This window comes from Liolophura sinensis, chromosome 1 (assembly GCF_032854445.1).
Source record: "Liolophura sinensis isolate JHLJ2023 chromosome 1, CUHK_Ljap_v2, whole genome shotgun sequence".
Lineage (NCBI taxonomy): Eukaryota > Metazoa > Mollusca > Polyplacophora > Chitonida > Chitonidae > Liolophura > Liolophura sinensis.
Genome location: NC_088295.1, coordinates 70,569,888 through 70,579,616, shown reverse-complemented (window position 1 = coordinate 70,579,616; position 9,729 = coordinate 70,569,888). Strand labels below are relative to the sequence as shown.

Here is a 9,729-nt window from a genome sequence, read left to right as displayed (position 1 = left end):
TGTTAAATTATGTTTTGAGCTGAGGTTCGTATATGTAGGTCACGAGTGACGTTTGACCGACATATTTTGTCGCCTGTACGGTTGAGTGTATCTGTAGGTAAAACTTAGCTTTGTCCAGTCTCTGTGGATGGAAAAAGGGGAGGTGACTCTGCAAGACATGTGGAAATTTATTGTCGTGCATGACTGATCGGTTCCAACTTTCGGCACAGCTAAATTTGTGTGCGTTTACTTTTTGTTTGCAAAGGTTTCTCGGCCACGAGTGAAAGTTTTCGTAGAAATTTGATTTGGTCGTAGATTGGACTCAAGGAGCGACACGTAAAACATGTAAAGATTTCTGGAGGATCGTATATTTCAAACGGTTGTATAGTTTATACCGCGGTAGATTGTAATCGAAGTTCTCAAAATGCCACCAAAAGCCTTGTCGAAACAGAGGAGGATCGCTCTGATGGGATTCCGTAGTGTTGGTAAGCACGTTATACGACCTTAGCTCTAGCAGGTGGCGTATAGCTGACCATTTTATATGTTTGGGCCTCTTACGGTCTTAGGCCAATTCTCTGTTAAAGTAAGCCTGGTAAATTGAGTCATTACAGTCAAAACTGGTCAAATTTAGACGTAGTATCCATATGGGCAGTCATCATCATTCTCGATTGGGTAGGCCCCCCCTATTGGTGTTCAAGTTGACCTATCAGAAGTGTGTAACACCTCAAGCCACTTAGGACGACTGAGGTTAGAGGTTGTTTTTCAGTTTGATTTATCAGATTGTTTAAATGACATGTCGGTAACACCTAAAGAACGTTTTAAATATATCGTATATCTCACTGTTCATTCATTTCCCGTTAAAATTTACTTCAAGGCTGAGTGGTTAGATTGCCAGCCATGTACTAAACCTGAAAAACGTGTGTTACAGAGTAACATTGACCTGCCTGTTTACACATGTATCTCAGTTCACAAAAGTCAAAACCAAAACCAATATTCATGAGCTATGATGTATGATGGCAGCGTAATGCTTTGTCATGAATCATGTTGCATTTTCACAACTCGGCAACAGTGAACATAGCGAAGTTGATATCTGCCTCTCTAGGTTAACAAACATTGCCCGACTTTACTTTTAAACATACATGATAAATCAAATGATTTGATAATCCCTGTCAAGCCAATATATTATTATTTGGGGGTGGGGGGGGTGCCATTTAAAACTGGATATCTTAAAAACCTATCTGAAACCGGATAAGCCTTCGCTCAACAAAGACCGCAACAACCTTGACTCAGAAATACATGTATATGATTCATTTTATATTGTAGAGTGATGCATAAACAGTCACAGACAGTGTACAGAAAACTGTTACAAACATAATGAAGCATTCAGCAGTAGCACTTGTACTTGAAAATATAATTACTGTGTGTCCTGTTTTATAAGCCCAATATTCTTATTAACAATTGAAATACCTAAACACGGCATTCACTTTTTCGGCCACAGTGAACTGTGACTTAAAGCTGTAACTAACATGTTTGTTAGTTGATGTCTTCTGCATTACATTCCAGCACTTTAAGTACATGAAGTACAGCGTTGAATCCATTCTGTTTTGTAATAATACAACTGTTCTTGTGCATCAGATTTTAAATCACTGCAATTAGTTATATAATGCACATTTACATTTCATGGTTTGTAATTGAGACAGATATGTAAGGACTTAGTCATACATTATCCATCTTTCTCTTTGGAACAAAACAGCACGTAAACTCGCCCAAGGATAAAGGCTCATTTATGGATGCTAAAGTTGAAGAAGAAGGGTATATACATAACTTATGCTCATGGCCATGTTGGATATTTTAGAAAGAATTTCATTATCTCATTGATGTACCTTGGACATTGAACTTTTGTTTGAGATCTAATGTGGTCACTAGTGCAAGTCATCTGTTCTTCAAAAATATTAATCATCATCAGCACTATCTATTCACCCGTGACCAAGATAGTCATATATTCAGAATGAACGAGTAATAATGGCTAAATGCCACCTCAGCAATATTCCAGCCATATTGTGGCGAGTCCCCATGTCCAGAGGTTCAGCTGAGTTTTCAGCGTAAAGGTTTTTACAAGTGTTAGTTGTGGTATGTGGCCAGGCCAAATTTCCTCAAATAAATAATTCTGATCACCATTATATTCATGAATGAATTAATGTTGTGGTAAGTAAGATATGCGACTCCCAACCATGAGGACAAGAAGGTGCAGATTCAACCCCGGCCTTTAGAAAGAAATTTGTATTCCTGGGTGAAAATAAGTGGTATAAGCACTGGTAGATTCTTGTATGCATTCCAAAGAATTTACTTTGAAGGCTTGTTTGTTGGTGTTTTTTGTAGGCAAATCTTCACTGACCATCCAGTTTGTTGAGAACCAGTTTGTGGACTCCTACGACCCAACGATAGAGAACAGTGAGTACATGTAGAGGGGTTGCAGGTGACGTCATCACCTTGGCAGCACAATAGCCAGGTGGCCATATTGGAGTCCTGTTACCATGGGCTGCTATAGCCACAGCACTCTGCTATAGCTACCAGAAGTGGGTCATAGAACACCTCAGGGAGTTAAATTTGTTTTAGATTTATATATCTAAGTAGTTAAAGATTATGTACGTATTCAGTCATGTACAGTTGTATTGATAGCTGATGTGGTAGTCCGAGATTACTTTGACCTTAGGTTTGGCAAAATTTTGTCCAGCCATAGCGCCCTTGCCCCCCCCCCCCCCCAAAAAAATCGGAGCACGCTCCATTTAAAAACCTGATGCAGTTAAATGCCCATGTCAGATATGTCACGGCTGTTCAGCCGTTCAGTACGGCTGTTCAGTACGGCCGTTCATTTTGAGCATCACCAAGGAATCTCTGGCCCACACAACCTAGGAAATAACTGATCAACGTTGGGCTTGTGATAAATCAACAGAAAAGATATGGAACATACATATGTGTGTCTGCAAATTTAAGTCTGTGGAGATGTATTTAACATTAATTTTATTTCTCAAACGCCATGACAACTTGCCTTGGCAACTGCATCAGCTTTTTAAATGGAGTGTGCTCTGACGTTGGTTTGGGGCCATCCGTGGCGGGACAAAACTTTTGCCAAATCTAACGTCAGAGCAATCTCGGACTAAGCTGATGGTAAAGTATAGCTATACTGTGGGAAAGTGTCAGATAAGGGTATATCAGCAGGAATCTTCAAAGTACAGGACACTTAGTTACTTCTGAGACATAGCAGTATGTGAAGGACTGGATCGTGTAACATTGTGCGTTATCATTATTAATGAAAGCAATTTATGTGGTATTAGGTTTGCTTAATTTTTTTAATATTCTGTTATATTGGTTTCAGCTTTCAACAAAACAATGAAGATGAAAGGTCAAGAATACTCCCTTCAGCTGGTTGACACAGCTGGTCAGGTAACTACATTGATTAATATTATGCTTACATAATTACTTATCATTTGACAGAAGCATTGATTTTGCCAAAGCCAATTGTCATTTAACCAGTGAAGTGACAGACTCAAAATGCTTAATCCAGCTTTTGCTAGTTTGGCTGTACATAGCTTTAATAATGTCTGGATGTTTCACAAACACAAAGTGGTGATTTATTCTGGGCTCTCCCATTTCCTCCCATTACACCCATAAATGTATAAATGAAAAATCCTTGAATACATTGAAAACACCAATTAAATAAATACATATGCAATATATACTGCGCCTTGATCATTTCTTGTTTCCATGAAATTAAAGGGAGCACAGTAAATTTAGATAATCAGTGTTTACACAATAAATGTAATTGATAAAGATAGATATTTATCCTCTTTTGTCTGTTTTAGGATGAATATTCCTTGTTACCTCAGTCCTATTTTATGAACATAGATGGTTATGTTTTAGTCTACTCTGTCAACTCACAAAAGAGGTAAGATCTATTTTCTTTAATACTATAGGGCAAGAAAAGACTCCTCCAATAACTGTTCTCATATCTAGCTAATTTTCTAAAATTAAAATCTGGTCATCATTTCCTTATAATATACCATACACTGTGTTGTCCTTCAGATGTGTCCAGCATTTCTCTGAATTTGCATGATGAGATATCTCTCCTTCAATAAAGGGCTGTTTTAGTGAGACATAATCAGCCAACTGTGTTAGTGGTGAGCATTGTATGAGGTCATTGGCATGTGATATATATGTAACATAATGTACAGCAGTGGTGGTTATTCTATGTGCTGACAAGCTAGAAAATTTCAAATTTACACTGAAATGTTTTTTATTGCAGTGTATATGTAAATGTGTGCAACAACAACTTGTTATAAAAACATATTTACCACTGGCCTGAATTGAATAGCATCTTGTAATTTGGGAGAGATGTACTTTCTTTCCATCTACTGATTATTGTAGTTAAAGTTATTGTGTGGGTATATTTTATTTCAGTTTTGATGTAGTTCACGCTATTTATGACAAGATAGTGGACATGAAAGGAAACACACAGTGAGTTTTTTTTCCCTTTCTTGATAATATGCACAGTTTGCACTCTATTCTTTGGCCAGCTGTGTTGTGAGAAAGAATGTGGTAAATCTGTAAGCACCAGTGTAACAACAGGTAATTGATCTTTTTCAAAGTCCTAAGGTATTGATAAAATCCCCAATAACACTGATTAAAGTCTTTATAGATGTTTCAGGGATCTTGAAAGCATCATACATTGCATATCAAGTAGGTGATATTTTGCTTTGAATTATTCTTCAGAGTTCCACTTGTGCTCGTAGGCAACAAGACAGACCTCAGGATGGAAAGGTAAGACGATTGTCTTTGGCTATATACTACCTGTTACAGAGTTTCTGTGAGAATCTGTCATTGACTGTACTTGGGAAACTACATAACAACTAACTTCATGTATGCATCCTTGAATTGTTTTTTTTTTTTTTTTTTTTTTTTTTTGTCTTGTTTAAGTCTCAATAATTTAGGAAATGATATATACATTTCTTTTGAAGATTCACGGTTTTATAAATTGCCTCGGTTACATTGGTATTTAGTGCATAAGCAGTCATGAATTTATGTATTGCTTTGCAGGGTTGTAAGTATCGAGGATGGCAAGAAGCTAGCAGACACGTGGAAGGCATCTTTTCTTGAAGCTTCTGCTAAAGAAAATCATGTAAGTGGTTAATATGTGTGTGGTAGGCAGAAGATTTTTTGATTTACCAGCTAAAAACAGTGATCAACAACATAAACACCATAATTGTGAACTACATGTCTGTGTTACTTCTTCGTAAATCAGATCTCCTTGCAAAACAAATTCCTTAAATACCATCTTTAATACCCTGTAGTCCTCTTCACAAAATTTAGCACATTTAAATGTTTGTCTGTTGTGGGTACCAGTTTTCAAGCTGTGTTTTTGTTAGTGTGATCATAACTGATTTAATACTTGTACCTGAATGTCAGTATAACTGAACTCTTTTATCTACAAAACACCTGCATGCATATTGTTGCAAATCTGTGGATTCCATGGAATAAAGGCTCAGTTTTCATTTTGTTTCATTTCCATATCTTTACAGAGTGTTACAGAAATCTTTCACCAGATTTTGCTGGCTATAGAAAAATCAGAGGGCACTGTACCAGAGAAGAGTGGCTGTGTGTTGTCTTGAATAGTGGAGCTGTCGTCAAGGTGTCCTCAGAACTCCTGCACCATACACATATATCTGTTACCCTGACCCAGTGCATTGACAGTACTGAAGTCTGTTCACCACTCACTGTACATCCACGTACATTGACGATCGCAACTTTTTACATGAACTCCATATCCATATCACTGATATCGTACAGTGACCCTGGAAAAGTGTTTTGAGGCGATGACTGCTGCAGATTTCACAGCTAATTAGAGGTGCTACGAAACTGATGTTCTCTGGAACGTGATCAGTCATCATTATATATTCGTGTGTGAGGAACGCTTGTGAGCTGGTTGGTGGATATAGTGCTGCCTTTCTGCCAGCAGCATTGTTAGCAATCATGTATGTTTGTCCTATAGACATGACAAATATCCAGATGTTCTTGTCTTCATCCTTCATCAGTCGTCTCAAATCATGGATATGGGCTTATAAGATCTGTTTGTTAGGCACAGTTTTTAGTTAGTTGTGGTTATGTGCTGTTAGATTCGCTTAAGGTTGTTGTGGAAGAGGTCTCCCATCTTGGGTTACATGAGTTACATATACCTTCAAGTCGAATGATAACTGGGTGGTGGTTGACCTGATGATTTTAGATCTGTGGTTAATGTGTTTATTGATTTGTTTCACACTGTTGTGAAAAGTTAAATCCATTAATTGTACTAAGATTCCTGGAAAACTATTTAAGAAAGCTACAGAAGGGTGTATTTGCAAGATTTTCTTACATGGCATCAGAATTCATCAAATTTTAAGCGTTTTTTTTTTTTAAGTATGTTTTGCCATGCCAATATTTTTGTGGGCCTTATGGCATCAAATGCTATACACATGTATATATTTTGCAATGACCAATGCAGAGATTAAGTTGTAAGACTATAGCTCTACTTAATCTTGTCATGTCAGCCACTGGGCTTTACGCATCGGTATGTTACATGTACATGCCAGATAAGACCATTGTACATGTGGTGAGTCAGAAATCGACATGTGTGTTTAATTCACAAAATGTAACATGCGAGAAGCTAGAATAAATAACCCAGGTTTTAACTCACCATCTATCACATTTGGATTTTGAGATTGTCAGTGTGTCTTTTTCTTTGTGGGGTTGGGGTGGGGGGTCAATTTGATGAATAAATTTGTAACCTGTGTACAAAATGCAAGAACTGATTAACCATTGCAACAACCATGTTGAGTGTCGGCCTTTGCTTATAGTGTTTGTTGTGGTATATATTCTCCTCAGCTGTGAATATATAATCAGCCTAGACTAACTGAACAGTGTACTGTAGTACTGCTTCAACAGTGTAACTACCCATCCTTGATGGCTTGGCTATAGGGCTTCATGTACAACACATATCTTACTGTGTAATATACATTGTCATAGCTTCTGTCATAGACTGCACATTTCGTTAAAATACAATGCAGATCATTTCAAGAAAACTGGCTTCTACTCCTTCCATCATTCCTTTTGATCAGTGCTTCAATAAATATATATCTTAGCAATCTTTATTATTACATTTGTGTAATTGTTAATCCTTATTCATTATATCTTTATCTTCACATGTAGAATTTTAATATGTTAAAATGTTCCATTGGCACCTATGAAATTGCTGTTGGTATTTTACATTATTTGTTGTGAACGTCTGCAGTCAGCCTGACTTTAATGTGTGGACCTTGTCGTAGGCTGTCAAATCCTGACTAATGCGTCCGTTTTTTCAAATCTAGCTCATGCTGGTTCAGCTGTAGTTTTAAGGTGGGAGTTATATCCTGGCAAGGTGCAGTGTTTTTTTCTGCTTAGTTTCATCCTCTTGAAAACCTGACAGCCATTGTGTAATTTTTTTTATTTTTGTGTATGGTGTTCAATCCTAATCAGGGAAATAAATTGTGACATTTAAAGAGCTCTTTTCGGGTTTCTGACCTCCATTAATGGAGCAATGGAATATTGTTCTATTGGGAAAGTACGCCAAGATGTTCAAAATGTGGCTTAAATTTCTTATTTGAAATGCATGTTATATGCTTTCAACAAGCTTGTGTGAAAAGGGTTCTGTTCTAGAAATATTGTAGTCACCTATAATTTCTGTGGAAAACAATTTGCATAGTTCGAGAGTCTTACGAATACACTTGTACATGTATATTGAAGCTCCATGAAGTGATCGTTAAAGGAAAGCATGCTTTTACAATATTATGTGATCAGGAAAGAAAGAGCTTTTGTTCTGGTATGAACATCTCCATGCACCCATTTCATACATGTGACTGTCGAAATTTAACTGTCAGCTGAATTTTATTGTGTTGCAGTTCACAAAAAGTTTAAAAATTACTAATGAAAAGCATAATAGTCTGTTATTACTAGATGCAGCATGTAAGCTTTGAACTGGACCAATAACTGTATGAGGTTAGCAAGAAATGACTAAGTGTGACAGTGTTATGTCTGTGTTCTCAGTTTATCAGGGAATTTGATCAGTTTGGGCAAATTTCAAGCATGTATACACAATGTGCAAGGATTAGAATTTTGGTAAAATGAATACAGCCAGAGAGAATACCCCTGTACTTCTGCTGTATTAAAGTAGAACGTTATCTAAGGAGATATGCTCTCAGATGGAGTCTGGAAATTTTGCTTCATAAATGACTACTCCAGTGATTGGTGACATAGACGTTACCAAATACAAACATAAACTCACTTTATGTGTACCTTATTCTGATCTTGATAAAATTTGCCACGTTTCGTTATGTTTACGATTTTTGGAAAATAAAGCAGGCTAGACCCTAAGCTATATAGAAGTTTGATTACTATAAATAATATACATTGTGAAAGTTTACATTTGTATTGTATGGTTATAGGGCATACAATTACTAAAATAGCTTGTGTACTAGTACTGCTTATATGTAGGCCACAAGCATCAAGTGGAGAAAATATTTCAGCCAGAGTCGGGACAAAAAAATGTTTTGCTTTGAAGTATCAAACATGCTGAAGATTAGAACTTGAGATCTCAAAAAAAGGCTAAATTCATCTTGCAGTGCATTAACATTGACCTGTTTTAATGGACAACTAAGTTATACACCACAGTCAATTATTCCATGATGTACCATCATGTAAGACATAGTCTTTACCCTGTTAAGATAAGCCATTACTTTACCTAAATTTTCATCCATGGCTCATCATGCCCAGTACTGTACACTGAGAGTTCTGTTGATGGTGGAAAGGTGTTTTACAGTTTGTTTGGATGGTAGGGCGATATTCTATGGGAAAAAAGAATGTTTCTGTACCCAAAGAAATATAATATTGTTTAACTTTCTTTCCCTCCAAAATGTAGTAGGTTGGAAATTGATCATGACAATTGTCACCTTAGTTTTGAGTGTATTTGAACATGCACACGAGAATAACGGAATGGTGACACTAGATGATGTATTACATTGGGCCCACTCATGGTATACAATTATTCTGATTAACTGTGAAGAATAAAAGTGTTCTGGGGTTGTCAGGGTTATTTAGTAGCTATCTATGTAGAAATGGTAAACATTGTTATTAACTTGTGCTTCTTTCTGTGTACATAGGATGCATATCTTGGTTAGGTTTGGCATATGTATATCATGTATCACAAACTGAATTGCTAGATTTAGATATCCCTTATTTAAACAGGCCACTTGGTGTGAAATAAAACTTCTTGTCATTATCCATTAAAGTTCTGTTTCATTCTTTCTCGGGTCAAGAAGCAAATCAGAATGATGAATTCATTTATTATTAGGTCTGAGTGAAAGCTGTTGGAAAAAAGTAAATGTGGAATTCCAATCTTATGTGAGATTATCAACTGAACGAAGTTGGTCAGGTTTTTCAAACTGGAATACAAGCAGTACAGAAAGTTACACAAGCTGAATCTTACTGATGCTCTCCTTTGGTGCAGATTTCATGATGCACTGGTCATTAATATATAAACTTTCACATGATTTTGCTTTTAACAGTACATGGTGGATACTTTGGTTTTTTTTTTTTTCAAACCTGGCAAAGTTAAATGGTTGACATTCTTAATACGTAACACAGATCCCATAAAGAAGTATGGTTTCTTTTCTTATTTATTAAAAT

The 9,729-nt window shown here is 36.5% G+C and overlaps 1 protein-coding gene across 1 annotated transcript; it reads left to right on the top strand.

Moving 5' to 3' along the window:
- The first annotated feature begins 217 nt into the window (after positions 1 to 217).
- Positions 218 to 9,322, top strand: LOC135470222 (GTP-binding protein Rheb homolog). Its single transcript, XM_064749041.1, has 8 exons — positions 218 to 464; positions 2,359 to 2,430; positions 3,356 to 3,423; positions 3,843 to 3,925; positions 4,438 to 4,494; positions 4,750 to 4,797; positions 5,074 to 5,155; positions 5,556 to 9,322. The coding sequence occupies exons 1-8, from the start codon at positions 404 to 406 to the stop codon at positions 5,643 to 5,645; spliced, it is 561 nt and encodes a 186-aa protein (XP_064605111.1). The 5' UTR covers positions 218 to 403; the 3' UTR covers positions 5,646 to 9,322.
- Positions 9,323 to 9,729: the final 407 nt, after the last annotated feature.

Excerpts from the sequence above, each read along its gene's own strand:
- LOC135470222 (XM_064749041.1), top strand. The coding sequence starts at position 404 with ATGCCACCAAAAGCCTTGTCGAAACAGAGGAGGATCGCTCTGATGGGA. Across the intron at positions 4,798-5,073 it reads ACAGACCTCAGGATGGAAAG|GGTTGTAAGTATCGAGGATG; the intron begins GTAAGACGATTG and ends ATTGCTTTGCAG. Across the intron at positions 5,156-5,555 it reads CTTCTGCTAAAGAAAATCAT|AGTGTTACAGAAATCTTTCA; the intron begins GTAAGTGGTTAA and ends ATATCTTTACAG.